The sequence below is a fragment of the Octopus sinensis genome, linkage group LG2 (assembly GCF_006345805.1).
Source record: "Octopus sinensis linkage group LG2, ASM634580v1, whole genome shotgun sequence".
NCBI lineage: Eukaryota > Metazoa > Mollusca > Cephalopoda > Octopoda > Octopodidae > Octopus > Octopus sinensis.
In genome coordinates this window covers 155,222,879-155,242,933 of record NC_042998.1, presented here as the reverse complement: position 1 = coordinate 155,242,933, position 20,055 = coordinate 155,222,879, and the positions used below count along the sequence as shown (strand labels likewise).

The window sequence follows — 20,055 nt, the reverse complement described above, 5'->3', positions numbered from 1 at the left end:
TATGCCTTCAGCAAACAGAAGTGGAAGACAGGCAAACTTTCAACAGGACAGCTTAGCGGAAGTTAGATCCAATGTGTCCAGAGCTGGCTGATCCAGTGCAACGGTAGTTAAATCAACTGCAGCAGGAGTTGAAAGAGAACATAGAGGGAGATGAGAGAGTGCATCAGCAGGCAAATTCTCTGTTCCAGGTATATGCCGAATGTCACACGTGAACTGGGAAATGTAGTCCAGGTGACAAAAAGCACAAAGCGAGTGTTTGTCCGATTTAGATGACAGAGCAAACGTAAAAGGCTTGTGATCAGTATAAATCACAAAATCCCAGTCCTCGAGTTGATGTTTAAAGTGACGAATTGACAGGTAGATCGCTATGAGTTCATGATCAAATGTACTGTAATGACACACAGCTGGCTGTAATTGACAAGAAAAATATGCCAAAAGCCAAGTTTGATTGTCAACTGTATGTTGCAAAATGGCACCAACTGCAGAATCTGATGCATCAACTGTTAAAGAGAGACAAGCATTAGGAACTGGGTGTGCAAACAAGGGAACAGAAGCTATTTCCTTCTTCATTGACTCAAAAGAAGATAATGTCTTGGCAGATAGAGTGATAGGAGTATTTTTTTTTTGTATTTGCTTTCAATAGTTGAGTCAAGGGAAGTAACTTGTCTGCACATTTATGTATGAATCTCCTGTAGAAGTTGATGATTCCCAAGAAGTGACGCAATTAGTGTAGAGAAGTAGGAAGTAAGATGCGTTGAATTGCATCGACTTTGGAGGAGAGAGATTGGATACCATTAAAGTCGATATAATGACCTCAGAATTCCAGAGAAGCCTGTCCAAAAACACACTTATCAGGGTTGATTCGCATATTGTAGGTATGAAGACGTCGAAAAAGTTGAGATAAGTATTGGAGATGATTTTCACATGTGTTGCTAGCTATGAGCAAATCATCGACATAAGTGACAACTTCATCAATAAACCTCTGGAATGTGCTTGTTGCATTCTGCAAGCCAAAGCTCATAAACAGGAACTCGAAATTTCCAAAGGGGGTAATAATGGCAGTTTTGGGAATCTCGTCAGGGTTCACTGGAATTTGATGATAAGCTCAGATGAGGTCAACCTTGGTAAAAATGGTACAACCATGCAAGTTTGAAGAAAAATCCTGGAGAATCCTTATAGGATAGCGATCGGGAACACTGACTGCATTTAAATGTCTGTAATCCCCCACTGGACGAAAGTTTGAATCCCCTTTCTGTGCCAAATGTAGAGGAGATGCCCAATGGCTGGTGGAGAGGTGAATAAAACCAAGTTGAAGCATATGCTCAAACTCAGATTCAGCCTTTTTGAGCCAATCAGGAGTGAGTCACCATGAACGCGAAAAGACAGGTGGTCCAGAAGTAGTGATATAATGGCAAGTCGAGTATGTGACTTTGACTCATTTGAAAGTCAGATCCACTAGTTCTGAGAAAGAAGCCAAAAGAGAGTGGAATTGGTCACCAGCAGTGGCGACAAAAATGACGGACTGAAAATAGCTTTAGTAGTAACGCGAGTAGGCGTGAACAAAGACGTAGAATCGTCCACAAGTCTCTGTCCCTTGACATCTACTAATAAGTGTAAGTGGTTTAAGAAGTCCGTGCCCAGAATGGGATATGGTAGATCTGCTATAACAAAACCTGCCTAAAATCCCTTCGAAGTTTGAGATCTAGATGTAATGAGACCTGACGTAAGTTTTTATCGCATGCAGGTTAATGGCAGATTGCTTCGGCTTGTCTAAAGTAAGACGTACAGGCCAAATAGAACAGCTGGATCTGGTGTCAACCATAAATGCTTTGCCAGACACACAATCCTTAACAAAGAATGGACGGTGATATGAGAATTTGCGGGAAGAGTCTGACATGCTCAAATCTTCCGTAACTAGTTTCCCGACAACTTGAACGAACAGGGCTGGATGCAACGATGGGCTTTTGCCTTAAATGTGGCATGGTACCAGCAGAGATTGGAAACCATTGGATTAAAACTAGATGACCTTGACTTAGAACAGCTTCTGCTGCAAGGACAACGAGAGCTGGCATGTGTCCATGTGACGTACTAATGCATCGACTCTCTCCAAAATGTTGTCATGTGATGAGAGAGAAGACTTAGTGGTAGTAGAGGAAGCTACTATGGTGTCCAAAAAGGTATGATGAGGTGTGGGCTGCACAGTGGACTCTATGATATTGTCTGCCATGGTGGCTATCTGGTCAAGTGAATTCGAGTCGACCACTGTGGCCAGTATGGACTGGACATTTGGCGGCAGCCGAGAGAAAAATAATTTTCTGAGCAGAGAATTGTCCTCAAGCAGTGTGTCACTGAGTTCACGCAAACAATGAAGAAACTCAGATGGCATCCTATCTCCCAGGTGCTCATCCTGCATCCAGCATCTGAAATTTACTGTTGACGGATTGGGTGTTCCGATGGAGAACCTCAAATTTGACAGACACGTAAGTCACATCCAGATGTGGGTCAGTGATAAGATCTTTCACTGAGCATGCAAGTGGGTGGGGGCAGGCATCCCACAGTACAAGAGACTTAGCTGCTGTTGGTGAGGCACTGCATGGGCTGAAAAATACGCATCCAACTGGGTGCATCAACGCGTGACATCACCAGAGTATGCTGGTAAGTGGGAAAGACTAATTTTTTTTTTCTTTACAGAGGAGGGAAAAGAAAAGGATCAAAGAACCAACAAAGTGTTGCTGGAACAGTAACGTGTGTGCGAGAAAAAAAAATTTTTCTTAGCAAAATTTCTGAAGTGTTTGGGTAATGTGTGTACAATGAAAGGGAAGAAAAAATTCCGTTTTTGATCGCCAAACTTGTTACAGTGCTGAAAAAAAAATATTTGTGCGTTTATTTATTTTTTGTTTGTTTGTAATTTTTCTTTTCTTTGTTGTTGTTGTTATTGAAGGAACCGTCAGAAAATGGTAGGTGAACTGGTAATGTTGTGTTTCACCACATGAGGCAATCCAAATATTGCAGTAGACAGGAAAGTTGATGGTCAGTTTGCTAGAAGTTGATGGACGGCTTGCTGGAAGTTGGATAGCTGGAGTTGTGGCCATTGATTTGTTTATTAGTTGAGAGTGAGTGAAAACCAGCAGTCTGTGGTTCAGTTGAGACATCTACACAATAAAGCTTCCTTTTTCCATTGTGGTCACCGTTTTATAAGGGAAAGGAAAGGTTCATGACACTGGTAGAGTATCACCTTCTCCCATTATAATCAATTTTTGTCTTATGTAATGAGCTTGTGTTTACAGAAGAAGCTTACAAGTGGATGCAATTTAATAATCATTTATTGTGATTCCCGATCTTGTGTCCCATTCTAAGTGTCCATTTTCATGGCTTGTGGTATCTCCATTCATGTGAGGTACATTACCTCTGGAGAATAACATATGTGGTTAGAGTCCACTGTAGCTGCCTGCTTCATAGTGTCTCTCAGCATAAGCAAGCTGGAGAAGACTAAGAGGTTGAATGTCTTTCGTACCTGCTCAAATAGCCGTTGTTGAGGAGAGCCTTGTTGTGGTGTTGCACATGGCAACAGTTATACATGAGATCTCACTCTTGTCTCAGACAAGATAATGGCTGCCAGCATGATCTCATACAAAATGGCACTGGCTACTTGTTCCGTGCTACAAGTCATCCATATTAAGCCAATATGTTACAGCCATGAATTTCACACCATTAATTTTGTGAAACTGGTTACTTTTGGGACTAAGAGGGGAAACACTCTTCACTAAACAATTTTCTGCTGAAAAGTAGTATTGGAGCACTGAATTAATCCAATCCATAACAGAAGTGAAGGTCACATGATGAAAAATCAGTAAAAGTATCTTCACTACTTGCCTGCCACCTTCTAACAACCTCACTGACCAAATACTATGTCAACTTATCCTGTATTCTGGCTTCTTCAAAATAGGCTGGCTGTCTGTAATAAGTTGAATTGTTTGTTGCTTCATTTTATGCCATATACTGTATGTGGCATAAAATTACAAAGCTTACTTTGTTCAACATCATGATCCTCTGTGTCACTGGATATCAATTTACTTGCTGTATTCATTATCCAGTGAAGATTGTAATATCTTTGCCAGAAGTTTGATTTATAACAAAACTTGTTCAAAGAATATATATAAGAACACAAAAGTTCACAAGCAAAAATCATATATGTGATTTGCTCTTGGTATCCTCACTGAAATGCAATAGAGTATCCAAAATAAATAAGGCGACATCACACATGCTGATAGATCTAACATGTATTGGACAAACTTTTCAACTCTGTTAGCTGTTCACCTTTTTTTCCTGTACTTGAAGTACTGATGTACAGTAGACTTAGCCTCAAATAGAGTTGCTGCACTATACTGAACATTTCTTCAGCAGCCTTTACATTTTATTTGCAGTCAACTGCTACTAAATTGAGGGCAGAAACAACCTCTGGTATTTATTTGAATTTTTCTGCTCATAACCAATGTGCCACCATAGCATTGTGTGACAAATAAATGGACGTCAGCATCAGTAGGGTGTAACATTGAAAATAGTTCAACACCAACAATATGCAGAAGTGATTCAGTGTCAAATTCAGAAACTGCTTGTTATCTAATAAATTCTTTATAGACAACATTATCAAAAATAGTGCAGTGCAAGTGAGAGATGTTTATTTTCAGAAATTTCTTTTGTTTCATTTACAATTAATTGTAAAAGACCCTGACTTAGATTACTTTTTTGCTAACTGACACCTTGATAAAAGAGAACTCATTCTGAATATTGTAATGTAAATATTTTGCATTTCCATGCCCTTCCATTATCTACTTTTTGAACTATGCATTGATATCATACCTATTGTTTCTTGTACATTGCCTTGCTCTTGCCCTCCATCTTTGTATCTTCTTTGGGAAATATGTTGTAGCATTGGTAATCATAGAACAGGGGCCAAAATGGATAGGTAGTTCTTATTTTCACAAACTTGCTTTGCATGAGCTTTGCTGGTCTTGGATACAGTACAGATGTATTTTTTCTCAGAGATTTTCATAGTCCATTTAGAACTATCTATCTATTTATCTGTCTGCCTATCTGATAGACTTTGTACCCTACTCCACTAAATGTAACTACATCTCCTTTCCTCACATTTCCTCTTTTTTCATGCCCTATACTTTTCTTTCCCTTCCCACTTCTGCAGCCCATTTCTGTCCTCATTGCTCTGTATGTTGTATTGTTATTATCCTGTTGTCTCCCTTCTATATACCCAGGTTTCACCAGTTGTTGCATTCTCCCCATTCCTCCTCCTTTGCATTCATGTGAACTCCATACTCACACACCCTTAGCAATACTCTATCTTCCAATTTATATTCTTATCCCCGTACCTTGAGATTTTGCCCTGGCACATAACCACCATCACACTTATTCTTGTTTTCTTCCATTCTCTCGCTCTCCTTCCAACTGTGGTAATCATGTATCTCCTCTACTGCAAGACACCTACTTTTGTCTCTTTGTCATGCTCTAATCTTTCGTCACCTTGCACACAGCCACCTCCTCCAGTACTCACCCCTCTCAAAAGAATCTTTGTCTTGCAAGCTTCTTGGTGACTTTGCCAGTGCTGGTGACATGTAAAAAACATCCAGTCCACACTGTAAAGTGGTTGGCATTAGGAAGAAAATTCCACAATAAAAAAAAAATCATGCCAAAATAGACTTTGCCAGTGCTGGTGCCACATGAAAAGCACCTGGTCCACTCTGTAAAGTAGCTGGTGTTAGGAAGGGCATCTAGCTGTAAAAACCATGCCAAAACAGACCTCACTAGTGCTGACTCCATGTGAAAAACACACAATCCAATCTGTAAAGTGGTTGGCATTAGGAAGGGCATCCAATTGCAAAAACCATATCAAAACAAACAGTAGAAGACAATGTAGTCCTCTGGATTGCCAGCTCCTGTGAAGCCAGTCAACTCTTGCTAGCATGGAAAACAGTTGTTAAATGATGATGATAATGATATAGGAGCATCAGTACAAAGCAGCGATGAAGTATAAATGAACTTCAGGTTAGTTAAATATGTTTCTGACATATTTTAACTTCTAAAGGCAAATTCACTGCCCAGTGATTCCCTCTGTGAATTTTCAGATGTGCATTTCTGGCTCTTTAGTCTTCCTCAGTGGGAAATACCAAAGAGAGATAACCCATTGAGGAAGGCTAAAGAGCCAGAAATGAATTAACAAGTAATCAAGTGTGCATGTGTGTATGTAAATTCTGTGAGCCAAGCTTACAATCACATACATTTTGATTAATTACTGATTCTGTCAAGGTTAGCACAAGGATTCATCCTCTCACTAATTTTCCCACCTCTCCTCAAAATATATGCATAGCCTCATACTCATTATGTCTCATTCACAATCATCCAGATACAATTATATTACATAGGACATCAGCTTTTTGAGGTCATTTGTATGGATTTAAAGGTAATTTGAGGCCATTTGTATGGATTTAAAAAAAAGACACATTGCTCATCAAAGAAAAGCTGTATTTGAAACTACACACTTATTCAATGATTCCACCATTAGCAGCAGTAGTTGCTTCAATACAGGGTTGGAAGTGTTGGCATGCCTGAATCAGATGAACTTTATTAATTTTGGACACAGTGATGATTATGATGGGCTTAAGAGATTGTATGGTGTTATGAAGGTGTTGATTGACCTCTGTTTTGACTATGCCCCACATGTAATAGTCCAGTGGATTGAGGTTTGGTGTACTAGGAAGCCATGTGTCTGGAAGAACATGGCCATGGAGGTTGGCATGCATCTATTCTTGGGTTGTCCTCACCTTATGAGACAGCATTGGAATATGTACAGTATTCCATTGTGTACTCTGTCTATTCAGGGCCTCAACTTTCTCCAACACCTCTGTGTAGACAGTGGCATTGACTCTTAAGCCCTGTGAAAAACAGTGAAGAGGCATGACATCTCCACTGTTGCTGATAACTCCCCAAACCATCACAGCTACTGAGAACTTAGTATACATGACCATTGGAATCTAATTTTTATCTCTGTGTAGCTGTATGCTTTTCATTCGGTTTACTTTTTGGTCCTGACTGAAGTTTTTCTCATAGAGAAAAGCCAAAGATTACAGCCTCTAGGTATTTTGACTTGTTTAGCAAGCACTTGCATGGAGTAAACGATTTCTCTTGTCACATCCAACATAAACTGACCCTTCTGCATCATGTATGACTTGTACTGAATGCACTACTCTTCTGATAGTGCATTCTGAAACTGAGAGGTTTGATTGATTTTCTGGAGTTTTCATTGATTATTTCTTGGACTTTTTGTATAAGGTTATGTGTTCTGATGGTATTAGGACCCTGTGCATGCATTTTACATTTAGCTGCTGGTGTTGAATCGCCATCAACAGATTCCAGCTCCTTCCAAACTTTGACAACTAAGGATTCAAAACTTTCAGGAACTGAGCTATCCCAGCATCATTGTGCTGTATTTTTAAGGCAACAATTACAGTGGGCCTTTCCATTTGCTTAGTGAAAATGAGTGAAATATTTTTATAGGTTGATTCATTTAGGAGAAATGTATCTTTGTTACAGTAAAAGTTTGTAGTTGGTTCATATAAGAATTTATCAATTTTTCTAAATTATTAATATTTTTTTTCTATTTTGTTTTTTCCTCAGAATAATCTTGCCAGAAAACGTGAACAAATGAAACACATGAAAATGCCAGAACTAACTGAATTAGCAGAAAATGCTTCTGAATGTAATGATACCTCAAAAGCTAATGCATTTAGTTTGGCAAATACATTTTTGCAACCTCCTGCGCCCTCAGACAGTATGGTTTTGCCAAGTATCTCTGATGCTTTCCTAGTGGAACTTGGTGTATTTGTTGATCAATATGCCAATTTTGGGTTAGTAATATTTTCTTCCTCCATCTTTTTAAAATCTAAATTTTAATTGTTAATCTCAATTGTTTCCCCTTTTGCATTGTTATATACTGAAGTTTTGTTTAACAGAAAGTCATTTTCAGCTACAAGCTAAAAATTGAAGTATGTATCTTTAGAAAAATTACTCAGAAGATACATTGAAATGTGGATATAAAAAGTAGATATATGAGTAATTTCAAATAAACCTAGTTCTCATATTTTCATAGTTTTACTCCTCTTCATAAATCTGTTTAAGATGTAAATAAATATTTACAATGAATTTAGTCTTGAAATCAATATATCTACAATAATTTTTTCATTTTATTTTAAAAGCCTGTGATGAAAGATAATATTCTCCTAAAAGAAAAACTAATAGTTAACCCGAAAAGTTGTGTCAATAGTCTCTCTGTCTTCCCTGTTCCACAAAAATACAACAGATATGTAGGTATTTATATGAATACATCATACACTGGCAATGTGAACAAGGGAAGAGTAATCAAAGAGATATAGCAGTCAGAGCTTTATTCTTATATAAGACAATATCCCACAATGCATTTGCAGTACCCATACTCTTAACTTAGTTCCTCTTACTGTTCACACACTTCTATCTGTGTAGCAGTGCTTGGATCACATTGATGAAGAAGCTACTTTGTTGGTCAAAAAAGTCATTAACATCAGATAAGACCTGGTGCATTTAAAACATGTTCAGACAAAGTATTTGCTGAACAATCTGCACTAACATCATTAAGACTGATAAATGCCTGCGATACTGGTGCCCAGCCAAGTGATTTTTTCATATTGGGAAACAGATGATAGTCAAATAGACCCAAATCACTGAAATAAAGTGGTCAACCAGTTCAAAGCCAGTCATGCACAGCAGCCATTGAAACCAAGTACTTGTCTACTGAAGCATTATCCTAATGAAACAAGAACCCCTTCATCAGTTTTTCTGGGCATTTGATCTTGATAGCCTGTCGCAACTGCCTTAGCAAGTTGGCATAGAACTCTCCATTGATAGTGTGATCAGTTTGAAGATAGTCAATAAACAGAATGCCTTTTGCATTCCAAAAACTAAGGCCATCACCTTCCCTGCTTTCTTTGGAGCGGGTGAAGAGGAGTGTTTCTACTGCATAGATTGTCTCTTTGTTTCTGTTGAAAGTGATGAAGCCAACACACATCCTAGAAAATGTTCAAGGAAACTAGCTGGATCTGCCTCAAACAATGTCAGATATTCCTATAATGTGATCAACCTGGTGCGCTTTTGATCAGGTGTCACCCATCAAGCATGAACCAAGTTCATATTGTGCAGAGTATTCTCAACTCTCTCACAGAATATGCTAATAACTAAGGACAGGACATTAAGGCACTTAAAAAGAGGCATGTATGGCAGGCATTTATTGCACTAAAATAGGCATTTATACCACTAACAAATAGGAATTTAAACAAGTAAACATAGTATTTATAGGGTATGTAGATGTTTATGGCACTAAAAATTAGTATTGTGTAATGAAGAGGAAGTATTGCTTAACGAGATATGCTGATAGGATCATAAATATAGTCATGAAGCAAGGGTTAAGCCTGTTTATTTTTCAGTAGAAAGTGTTTAAAACACAGGCAATAAAATGAAATTAGTCAAAACTGAAAATATTTATTTCAATGTTAAATAAGATAACAATTTTGTACAATTTGATTAATGGAATTTATAATCCATATGAAACGAAAAAGTTTTAATAAGAAAACATATAGATAGAAAAGAGAACACTCTTTCTAAAAATAGAAATTAAATAAAACTAAGAAAATAATGCCAAACCACAATAACCAAAAACGTTTAAACATCACCACCATTACAATAGGTATTATTACAAGATGTCACTATAAGCTTTCTTTACGTTTTCACAGGTCAAATCCAACCTTCGATCTGAAAGCATATGTTTTAGTTTTGAAAAAGACCTTTCAACTTTGACCAATGTCAAAGGTGCATGTCTGAAAGATGCTATGCCACTTGGCGAGAGCTTTTCAACATATTGTTTATTTGCCCCTTTAAGAACTTTTGCAATATCATTAATCTGTTGTTGGCCAGTATTGGTGTCAATCACTTTTTGGCACTTTTTAGCAATGTGTCTGCCATTCTCTCCAGGAGTACTCCTCACCTTTTCAATTCTGCTGTCAAATATAGAGCTTCTAGCATAGAAATATCTGATTTTCTAAAGCTAGTGTAGTTTGTGGTAGCATTTGAAAATATGCAACAATAAAGGAGAGATCACTATGAACACTGGAGTTGAGAATAAAATATTGGACAATACATGTAGAGGAAGCTTCTTCACTGTTTAATGCATTAAAAATTTTATTTCAAGTATCAAAATTTGAGGAATAATATTGATGCAGTGGTTATCCACATCCCACATCTCATGAGAACAGGTTGCAGAAGTAAACTCAGTGTTGGTGCATGTTTGCAGAGAAGTTCACACCTACATGGAGATTTAAGAAATATTTCTTTACCATTTGCAATCAACCTGTCAGCATTTTGAAATAGTAAGTGTACTTCTTCAACAATTCTATGCTATCCATATATTAAACATGTTACATGGATCATGATGGGGAACAGAACCTGTAATGTTTTAGCAGCCTTTTTCATATAAGGTGCAGCATCTATCACAAATAATAACACAGTGTCATACTTGAAACTATCAGCCCACAGTAATGCTAAAGAAGAAGTAAACGGATGAGTGATAGTATAACTATTAGTAGCAGTAAGAAATTCTGATGTTAGTAAATGCATGCTATGGCTATCGGACTTTTCTAAAGTACCTACAATAACATTCACAAGGTGCCTGCCCAACAAATCAGTGATTTCATCTATCGAAATCCAAATTTGCTTATCTCCAACAGCTTCCCTGATCTTGCTCATAGTTTCTGCATAATATTTGTCTACATAGTATTTTCTAAGAGTTGATTCGTTTGCAATACTTTTCTCAGTGTACTTCTCCAAATATGATTCCAAACTTTTATTTGTTAATTTCCATATTGGTATATCTGCATCAATAAAAGCTTTGCACAAATCCTGGTTGAAATTATGGTCCACAGATGAACAGAAACAGCAATAGAACTGGATGCATTTCCTAATGATTCGTTACTATTAAATAACAGGCATTATATAGGCATTTATGGCATTATATCGACATTTATAGCATATAAGGTGTTATAGGCATTTAAGGCATTTATGGCAAATGTCCTGTTATTAGTAATAACATTGGCTATTTCATTTGTAGTCAATCACCTGTTATCCATCAACATGTGGTAAACACAATCAATGTTTTCCTCAGTAGTGGCAGCTGTGGGACGTCCAAACCTTGGATCATCTTCAAGACTCTCCTTTCTCCTAAATTCAGCAGCCTACTTTTGCACTGTTGATAAAACTGGAGCATTATCCTGTAATGTAACAACCATGTCAGCATGGACATCCTTTGAGACCAAAGCCTTTTTCTGAAGGTACATAGTACCATCATGATTCCAAATTTTATCTATTTTTGAGAGAAGTTGCTACCAGTTACATTTGAAGTCTTCTTTGATCAGTCAGATGTCAGCTTACCTGAAAGGAAACAAAGCTCATTCCATGCTTCAGGATTTTCAATGATGTCTTCAAAAAGGATGATTAGGAAATTACAATTTTCTTTTATAGTAAGAACAAGATGCAAGGAGTATTTCCATCTAGTTCCTGTAGCTTTGAAAAATCTTTTTTAACTATGTTATCTAACACATTAGCCTTTTTATGTGATTTGTAAAAAATGAATAAAGATTGCACATTCATATTTCTCTCTTATTTTTGATTGCAATACATTTAACTGTCCTACCACGGTAGCGGCAACATCATAAGTTTGTGCATGTTTCAATACATTTAAAAATGTGTTCAAATAAAGCATTTGCTGAATGATCTGCACTAACATCGTTAAAACTGATAATTTTTTCTTTAATAATGCAATCTTTCGTAACATAATGTAAAACAGATGACAGTTGTGAATATTTTGATACATTGGATGTTTCATCTACAAGAATAGCTACAAATTTTGCCTGCTTCAGTTCATTTTCTATTTCATCCAACATAACTTTTGAAGATGCTTCAATCAAGTCATTTTGAATTCTGTTTGAGAGACCTGAGAAAACAGAGACTATTAAGATAGCTTGCCAATTTTTTGTCATATTTACTGATTAAATATAAGAAAATATAATTTTCACGATTATTGGATTTTTTGGACTCAAAATGACCCCAGAATGATAATTCCTGGCAACCAAGAAAAATAACTGCACCGATCTAGTGCCACAGAATGTATCTATTTTGCCTAACCTCTTATTATGCTTTTGCAATCCCTGCTTTTTTTATATGCATGTAATTGTAAGTCTTTGCAAATATTCCCAAATGTTTTAAGATCTATCAAAGATTTTATATGTCTTTCAGAACGTTCATGTTTTAGCAAGGCCATATGTATATTGTCTAATCATCATAACCATTATCACTCCAAACAGTTTTTTCTAAACCAAATAACAACCATGACCAGCAAAATAATTTAGTCTAGTACTTCCAGCTAACCATATTTTCTTTTCATATAAATTAGTCTGAAATTGTCGAATATATTTCTTGTTGGAACTTTGCAAATTCGGTAATTTTAGCATTGGTCTGCCATCATTTATAATTAATTGTTTTCTTTCAAAGTCTTTTTTAAAAAAAAAAACTCAGCATAATTTCGGTTGTACGTGTGTGCTTGTTCCTCTGTGTGTGTGTGTGTGTGTGTGTGTGCGTGTGCGCACTTGTTCCTCTGTCTGTGTGTACATGCTTGTTCTTGTGTATGTGCATGTGCATGCTTGTTCTTGTCTGTGCGTGTGCGTGCTTGTTCTTGTCTGTGTCTGTGTGCCTGTTCTGTTTTTATGTATTTATGTGTTGTGGAATATAAATATAATGAAATTATGCCAGCAATGTCACATTTTAAACTTGAAGAAAAAGAGCTTTGCATATTTGTTCTTACAGATTTTACATACACACATGAAGCAGGTAAGAACAAATATGCAAGGCTTTTTTCTTCAAGTTTAAAATGCGACATTACTGGCATAATTTCATTATATCTATATTCCACAACACATAAATATATAAAAATCATTTCTTGAATGACTCAAAGGCAAGCTTCTCTTTTCTCTTGAGATATGTGATGAAGGTTTCATCAAGTACAATTTTTCGAATTTGGGGACCTATGAAGAAACCTTCTTTAATTTTAGCTTGACTCAGGGAAGAGAACTTTTCTGCAAGGTATGCAAATGTGGAGGATTCCTTGTCCAAGGCTTTCATGAATTGCTTAAAGAAAACAAGTTTAATATGCAAAGGTGGTAAAAAAATTCCATCACTTTTCACAAGTGGTTTGTACATAATGTTGTGTTTTCTTGCTCAATTTCATCTCGGATCGGCCAATCCTTGTGTACATAATGTTCAGCTTTTGCTCTGGAATTCCATAAGCAAAGGAAGCAGCAAAATTTAGTATAGCCAAGCTGAAGGCCAGTAAGCATGGCCACAACCTTAAAATCTGCACAGATATGCCAGGTATGGTCATCATACTGTATGCTTGTTAGAATTGCTTTCAGATTTTCATATGATTCTTTTATGGTTGTGCTATAAGCTATGGGAACAGAAGGCAGAGTGCTACCATTGTGTAGCAGAACAGCTTTGATGCTGTCCTTGGATGCATCTATGAAAAGTTGCCAGTTGGTTTTATCATATGGTATTTCCAGTTGCTCAAGAAGTTCAGTGATATCATTACAAAAGCATAAGTCATCCTTCATGGTGAATAATGCAAGCAGATCCTCTGTACGTTTTCTGTACAGTGTTATTTTCACTCCTTTCTCAAGAAGATTACATTCTTGAAGCCTTGATGCCAGAAACTCACTTTTCTCTTTGGTTAAATAAAGATCCCTGCACAAGTCATTTACAGCCTCTTGAGAAAATGGTATTGGTTTATTCTCGCTTTCTGGATCATTGGGCTCTCCACATTCACCACTGGAATGTTCATCAGCACTGCTGGAACTCTGCATTTCTTGATCTGGAGGTTTGGGCACAGGTAAATTTTCTGAGTGTTCTATTGGGCACATTGCTGATTGCAACTTTGGGTAAACAATGTGTTTCTTTTTCTTTGCTGTTGTACAGCCCGTAAAGTCATGGTGACAGAAATAGCAATCATTAGAGTGATCTTTCTGCTTACACCAAATCCTTGGTACACCAAACTTCATGTGAGCATTTTTTCCTGCCTACCAGGCACTCAATGTCTTCACACATGTAAGGCAACACACATGAGGAGCCCATGACTTATCCTGGTCTCCTAAGTAACAATCGAAGTATGCCTTGTATATTTTCTTGATATGGCATGTAATACTGCCCTTTTCATGCAAATGTCAATTCCCCACAGATATAACAGAATCTGTTTGGATCATTTTTGCACTGTCTTGCACTCATTGTTGAAAACAAATAAGATCTGAACGATAAAAAATAATATTAAACACAAGCTTTGAATCACATTTTAGGTGTTACTAAGATTGGTCTCTAGCCCTGGGTTGAAACCCATTTTACAATGTGGTAGAGAATTTAATTTAATAATAATGACAAAAAGAGTATACAGTGACAATTGTGTAGAAACTATGCCTAATTCAACAAAAAGAAGGCCAGAGATGGATTTCCCATGTCATTTTGCATATAAAAATGGCCACAGATCTCTTGTACTTTTTTGAGTATTGCACAGTGTATCCGATATCAAAGTCTAGTAATGTAATACTATTTAAAACCTTTAATCTTTTTCCTATATATTTTTAAAAACATTGAAGAAAATTTATGATTACAGTGAACTTATTTAATGTTTTAGGTCCAAAAGTTTTGAGAATGGCGAGAGATTTCCTTATGCATAACCTACATTTATTAATATTGGCACTAAAACAAGGGGCCCTTGAAATCACAGACCATTCAAGATTGTAAATTCTTTTGCCCCTCCTTAAACTCTGTATGTAAGAAGCCAATGTAGTCAAATTACAGTATTTATCATTAGGAAATGAATTTATATGGGCTCTGTATCTAGCCTTAAAATTAACGGCACTACCAATGTAGATCCTATCTGAACTGCCTCTTCTTTGATGAGGCACATCAGTAATCACATTAGTAATCAGACATGATCCCTTCAAAGGGCATAATTTAGGGTCTCTGAAGTAACAGGTTTTACCAGCTCTTCCCTACCCTTATTCCTAATTCTAACATTGTTAACCAGGTCTGCTATATGCCTCACTTCAAGTCTCTGCATTGTGTGGGTTGGTAATGTTGGTAAGGGCGAAAGGTTGGTAATACCAGTGTTAGGTTTATTGGAGCTTACAATCCCATTGCTATAACCAGTGACGTGGGACAACTCCTTTTGCATTTGCCCTCTTAATTTGCTTCTGTTGATAGATGCCATGATAGAGGCTAAGTTGGGCATTACCGATTAGGAAAACTTTATGGTGAATTTATTACAAATTGTATGATATTTATGACTCTTAGGGAAGTTCACCTTGAGAAGCTTAAAGAATAACTTGGGAGGTTCCTTACCCTAAGAGAAGATCTGGGTGGGTGGGGGCAAACCATATGACTTCTCTCCTTCTAAAGCAAGAGTTCTTAGTTCTACTTAACATTTCACGGCAGTTATTTTTCTTTCAAAATTAGTTCTTAAAGTTCCCATGTATATATCTACCAGATGGCTTGTACTTTTTACAGCTAACTAAGGTGTTGTGCTTCTCAAGATTTTCCGCAACATGGTCTGGTGGTAGGCCAGCCAGTTTGTTCTCAAATCTTGTATTGGGTATATACGATATTTTAGTCTTAAATCCACTTAAACACAGAACATAGTTGTAAACAGGTGCATGTGGATCAAAAATCTCCAAATTAGATATTCTTATTGAAATAGCAGTAACAATGCTATCTATGGTGGATTTTCAATGATTTGAGGAGACATTAATATTGGAGGTGGATTTGTTAGGCTTGCAAAAAGGGTAATACTAACTCATACCAGATCCAAGGTAACACCTAGGAAATTCATTACTCTTAAATTGACACCAAATATTATATTAAGATTTTTAAAATCCTTCAGGAAGCTTCTCAGGGATTTCCTAAATCTATTTAATGCAGTTTTTGAATGTCCACATACATCTAGGAGAGTAATAATAAACCTCAGAGTAAGTTTTAAACAGTAGCTACAACACATCGTGAGGTATATTTGCCATTTAAATATGGCTAACCCCTAAGGATGGATGCTACTGTAGTTTGTAGCACCAGGAGGACACCTCCTCCAGCTGGCTATAGACACACTTTCTGTGCCCTATCAGTATTTGCAAAGGGAAACCATCCTTCCCATCTTCAACTTATGATACACACGGACTCGAGTTTCTGAGTATTGACCTGTCATCAGCGTGTGACAATCACAGTTGTCGATGAGAAGTAAGTTCCCTTCACAAATACTTAAACCTTTTTCCAGTATCGATAGACACTGGAAAAAGCTACAGGAAACGAAAAGATGAATGATCACAATAAGCAGTCAACTACCCTACACTAGTCGTTACCACTCCCAATGTAGGATTCCTCACCATGCAGGTGACAGGCACAGCCGTAAGATGCATTACGAATCTATAGCAATTGGAAGGGCATGACCCAACTGAAATAAACATTAACAACTATGTGACGTGAGGGCTAAGGAGAAATGAAAGTGTCACCTCTGGAGTTTGCAAATGACCACTATACTGATACGTAACTGGACAAAATAAATTTGCAATCTATAAATGTCTTTGAATAACCAGTCACTCATGTGGGAAGGCCTTGAAATCAATGTTACTATCTGTGGATAATATTTCAAGTGTTGTGACATCAATGCCAGTATACTCGCATTACTATTGTCTAGGTAAATGCAGCTGATGAAGACTGATAAAATTTACGTTGTCTAATGTATTTGAAGAGTCAAAAACCAGTCCTGCATTATCCAATTCTGGGTAGTCTATTTTTTTAATGTTCTTCCTAGAGGTAAGACAAATATTTCATGTTTGTTGCACACACACGTCTTTGCGAGTATATACGCAGTAGAGCTTTACAATAGCATTGTATTTACATCGATTGCTATTTTCCAGTAAATATTGGTGCCACTTATCTGTTTTTATATATATACTTCTACCCTTATGGTGCTTTGTCTTACTAGAAAGTACTACATTTGTATTGCAATATATATATATATATATGTAAAAAAATACAAACTGGGGCAAGAAAGCAAAACATTTAGAAGACGATACAAAAAACACGGACGGGACATTCGTAGCCTTCAATCTTCAGTCAAGAACCGGATCATCCTCGCAATTTCGGCTGATTAATCTTGAGATTGCTCCAATCTGGCCAGCCCCAAGGAAAATCTGAGCTAAGTGCATTAGATTCCTTGGAAGAAAGCTTCGAATGTATACAAAGCAAAGACGGAAAAACGGATGATGTTACACGAATATGAATACAAAAATACGTAAAAGCAATAATAATAATACGTAAAAACAATAATGATAATAATAATAACAAAAACAGGACGTCACAAACAGGCGTCTTTCGACAGGATGAGTAAACTTTGAGCTGGCATGTTAGAAAAATGCCTTAGGGCAGAGAGAAAAAAATGTGTCTTGCCGCAACGACTGCTGAACACCAAAGGCTGGCAGTCGGTCAGTCAGTCACGTGTGAGGAGAAGAGAGAGGAAAAGAGGGACAGAAGAATTAAGGAGGGGGAGAAGAGAGAGAAAAAAGGGGAACAAGGAACCAAGGAGGAGGAGAAGAGAGAGAGAGCGAGAAAGAGACAAATCAAAGTGAAGTGCAAAATAAGAAAGGCAGAGAAATGTAGGAGAGGGGAGAGAGACAGTGTTATAGAGTCGTACCAAGGGAGGGAGTAAAGGTAAGGGAGTAAAAATGTTCATAGTATTCGCATAACTGTGCATGTCCATACATACACAGGTGCGTCGACATACCCACACACATGCGCCTATAACTATATAATCATCCACCCTCACTTTAAACACACTCATGTTCACCCACACATTCGCCAAAAAATATATACATACCCGCACACACGCTCGTACACACACACAAGTGCACCCAGATATTCGCCAAAGAATATATACATACCTGCATACACGCTCGCACACACACATGCACAAAAAAAGTTCATGTACATGTTTATATACGCACATGCACAAGGAAAAACAGGGCTAAAGCCAAAATACAGAAAAATGTGTAAAAAAGAAGTGTAAAAATAACCAAAACACATCTATAAATGCACATACTTGCATGCACGCACACTCACATGTCTATATATGCACATACTCACACACATGCACACATCCACACGCATGCACAAAAGATTCCATATACATGTCTATATATGCACTGGAAAAATGCAGGATGGAAGGTAGAAAACAGAAAAAATATGTGTAAAAAAAATATATGGGCAATAAACCTATAAAACAATATCTCTATAAATATATAAAAGTTTTATAAAAATATATTAGAAATATAAGTAAAAAGTATAGAGAGATGAAAAGCTTGTACGTGGAAACAATATAGGAAGCAAGTCTTATTTGTAGTCTCGGGGACCAAAAACGTAACACAGATATTTAGCCACATATGGGCATGATCCGAAAAGTTCAGTTCTTGAATTTAGACATGTGGCGGTGTCTAAGCTGCTTTTCCAGATGAGCCATCTTTCCATATCACAAAGACCACACTTTCCACTGCCGTTGGTGTAGGGCTTACACTTGGCTAAGATCTTCCAATGGATGTTGTAACTGACACCTTTATTTTTTAAGGACCATATATGACTGGATAATTTAGTCGTTTTCCTTTTATCCCAGTGCCTGAAGCTCAAGGTGTGATTATTGAACCTGACCCTCTGTAAGGCCCACGTATTTCTTCATCGAAACCATGTCCTTAGTGGATGTAGAGTCCACGGTGGCTTCATAAATGATGGTCTCGGACATGCAAGCTCCATTTAGCAGGCACAAATTTTTATCTCTGCATGAACAGCTAGTTTTATATTGTGGTTTTTGTGTGTTGTGTGTGATTATATATTTAAAATTAGTAGTTGAGCTGAAACTGATTTTTAAGTTATGTCTATTGAAGAGCTTTCTGTAACTATGGTTGACTGGAAAATGCCTATCTATCAGTACTAAGAAATACTTGTCTATATTAAAGGCCACTTTGGGTGAGTAGGCGGATGTGAACTAGATAGTTTTCCTATTCCTATGTTTCCTCTTCTTTATTATTGGACTGGTGGTGGGTGTATAGGTTATTTCCTCATTAAATACACTATCTTTTAGAGCCTTATTTAGATGTCTCTATTGGAGGAGAGTCTAGAAATTCTTTTGCTAATATTTTAATTAAATTTTTAAACACTATGGTGGGATGGCAGGAACCCACATTAATATAGCTAAGTCTATCGTTGGGCTTCCTATAAGGTTTATAAATATTCTTATTTAGATCTAAGGATACATCTAGGAAATTGACAACTGTCATATTGGTGTCTGTAGTTATGCTAAGACCGAAAGTTTTCATCAAATGGATAATGTCCTTCCTAAACTGATCCTGTGCTGGACCATTGGTATTTGCATTTAAGGCGAGGGCATCATCTTTGTAAATGGCGAAGTATACGTCAGGAAAAGTCTTGCTCAACGTATCGAGTAGGAATAGTCCAATAAGATCGCATATGCCTGCTCCATCATATGACCACCCTATGCTCACATCGAAAGTACTCTCTGTATCGGTAGTCTTGACCCACTCTGAAGAGTACAATCTATCTAGCATGGAAGATTATGTCCTTATCTAGTGTACTGATTTCTATGAATTTGCTTGCAAAGGTGAGGGCTTTATCTAGCAGTTCCTTAGAGATAGAGGCATAAAAATCGACAATATTGAATTGCATGAATCTTGCTTTATTCTTATTCTTAATGGCTTTAAAGCAGTCAACGACTTCTATACTATTGAACCATTGTACTAACCTAGTGGCATTCCTGACTTTCGCATTGATTTTTCCTAAAATTTCTTTACTAAGAATACCAAGATC

At 37.0% G+C, this 20,055-nt stretch overlaps 1 protein-coding gene across 1 annotated transcript in view; it reads left to right on the top strand.

Annotated features, from left to right (window-relative positions):
• LOC115226447 overlaps positions 1 to 20,055 on the top strand; it is a 577,012-nt gene that overhangs the window by 233,437 nt on the left and 323,520 nt on the right. Inside the window, exon 9 of the mRNA XM_036500752.1 lies at positions 7,687 to 7,916. Coding sequence (XP_036356645.1) covers positions 7,687 to 7,916 — 230 coding nt within the window. The remainder of the gene's footprint in view (positions 1 to 7,686; positions 7,917 to 20,055) is intronic.